The following is a 2,383-nucleotide window of genomic DNA, read 5'->3' as shown; positions in this document are numbered from 1 at the left end:
TCAGTACGCACTGGTAGCAGCGTGCGCCGCTGGAGGACAGGTAACTCTCTCTCTCTCTATCCATCTTTCTCTCTCTCTCTCTCTCTCTCTCTCTCTCTTTCTATCCATCTTGCTCTCTGTCTGTCTGTCTGTCTCTCTCTCTCTCTCTATCTATCTATCCATCTCTCCTCTCTTTTCTCTCTCTCTTCTGTCTCCTCCCTCCTAGTTTGACACTCTCACATGCATTCACTCTCATACACACACAAACACACACACACTCACTCCCTAATAGGAAAAACATACACCTTCGTTCTCCTACAAATACATTTTTGTACAGCGTGATAACACACACACCACACTGCTTCTCTTTCTCCTCTTAGTCTGACGCGCGTGCGCACACACACACACACACACACACTTATTATATATACAGTCAAGCAGGAAAGTCTGCACACCCCTTTTACCTTCTCCACGTTTTATTACGTTAACAGACTTATTCTACAATAGACTGAGTTCATTTTTTGCCTGAAATATCTACATACAACAGCCAATAATGACAAAGTGAAAACAGTTTTTTAGACATTTGTGGTAATTTATTAAGAGTCAAAATGTAAAATATATGTACACAAGTGTGCACACCCTTTATGACACCAAAAAGTGAGCTGAGGATTTTGTTTCCACTGATATATATATATATATATATATATAAATAGGAAAAACACACACCTTCCTTACTCTCCAACAAACCCATTTATGTAAAGCTTGATGTTGATGTAGTGTCTGTATGGCAGAGGCAGCCATTCTCTCTCTCATGCGTGTGTGTGTGTGCGTGTGTTGCAGGGTCACGCCATGGTGGTCGAGGCCTACCCACAGTAGAGGCCGGGACCGAGTCTAAGAAGATTGAAGATGTATTCCACACAAGAGAAGAGTACTCACACACACTCACACAGGAGCAGACTGTACATACTAACACCCCTTTGCCTTGACAGGTGTCAGTACGTGTGTGAGAGAGAAAGGACTGGATGTGTGGCCATACTGAATGAGTGTGTAATTTATCTCTGTGTTACACTGGGGCCGTTGCTTTGATGCTTGGGCTCAACGTCGCAGTGACGTTCTCTGGCCTCGATCAGTGAAGTGCCACAGCCAGTAATGTATCATAGAGCTTTGATCAGTCAGAGCGGGTTGTCCTTCTAGTGTTATGTTTATACTCTGTCTTTCTTACAGCTAAATAAATGGTCTGTTATAAACTAGATGATGCCGTGGTTTGTTTATGACAACTTACTGACTGAAATTAAAAATTGCCAATGTTATGGCTTGTTTGTGTCATTCAAGGGAAGAATTTATGTACGGATACGGACATAAAATGTATATTGAAGTTTGGTAAAGTCTCTTCCAATAGAACGTGAAGTTACGGAGGAACTGCACCCCCACAATTTGTGGCTCGTGAACACAAGTGTCTCACTTAACATTTCCGTTTACAACAAATCTAAGATTTAATTTCCCCAGCCTCTGCTGTGTGTGTGTGCGCGCGCGTGAGAGAGTGTGCAACAACGCGTGCGTGTGTGTGAGAGGCGCGGAGTTCATTAATGCAGCCAGCCTGTCACAAGGTACAGGCGAGGGGATGGAAAACCAATGTTTTACCGCCGAGGCAAAACGGAGCTCAAATGTAAATAGCGGTGGCATGTGGGAGAGGGGTTTTGTTTTAAAAGCTTCAAACCACCTCAACCCTGCGAGACGCGCAGACACACACACGCCGACGCGTCGGGCGCTCTCTCTCCCCGCCTCCCCAGCGCCTCAACGGAACCTTTGATCAGGAGGAGCCTTTTATGGAGTTTGACTGGAGAAGGCGCCCGCTGCTGTCACTACAAATCTACCTCACTACACTCAATCACCGAGGGGGGGTGGGGGTTAGATGGGGTTTGGTGTGTGTGTGTGTGGGGGGGGGGTACAGAGAGAGAGAGAGAGGGAGAGAGAGATATAAAGGAGGGGGGTGGGGGGGAGAGGAAACAGACTTTCATCTCTTCCTACTCGGTTCTCGCAGGTGGCACCTGCTGAAAGCACCACTTGACTCACACACTTCCTCCGTCTGCTTGTTCTGGAGTGTGTGTGCACGCGCGCGCGTGCATGCATGCACTAAGTCATCTCAGGCTTATAATGTTATATATCTATCTCTAATTTAGGGGTCTTGCTACGGAAGAGCATTAGGGCCAACAGCTGAGTTTTTTTTTTTTTTTTTTTTAAGCTTCTGAGTTTAAAGTCAGAAATTCTGACTTTTTTCTCTGAAATTATTTCTGACTTTTTTCTCTGAAATTCTGACTTTAAAGTGAGAAATTCTGACTTTAAAGTGAGAAATTCTGACTTTAAAGCCAGAAATTCTGACTTTAAACTCAGAAGCTTAAAAAAA

The 2,383-nt window shown here is 44.6% G+C and overlaps 1 protein-coding gene across 1 annotated transcript in view; it reads left to right on the top strand.

Moving 5' to 3' along the window:
• The window catches only part of hadhb (hydroxyacyl-CoA dehydrogenase trifunctional multienzyme complex subunit beta), a 6,563-nt gene extending 5,332 nt beyond the window's left edge, over positions 1-1,231 (top strand). The window contains exons 15-16 of the mRNA XM_084439361.1: positions 1-40; positions 820-1,231. The exon at positions 1-40 is cut by the window's left edge and continues 125 nt beyond it. Of these exons, the coding sequence (XP_084295487.1) occupies positions 1-40; positions 820-855 (76 nt within the window). The 3' untranslated portion in view covers positions 856-1,231. The remainder of the gene's footprint in view (positions 41-819) is intronic.
• Positions 1,232-2,383: the final 1,152 nt, after the last annotated feature.

Source organism: Borostomias antarcticus, assembly GCF_949987555.1.
Source record: "Borostomias antarcticus genome assembly, chromosome: 6".
NCBI classification, from domain to species: domain Eukaryota; kingdom Metazoa; phylum Chordata; class Actinopteri; order Stomiiformes; family Stomiidae; genus Borostomias; species Borostomias antarcticus.
The sequence above is the reverse complement of the archived record's forward strand: the minus strand, read 5'-3'. Positions and strand labels throughout refer to the sequence as shown.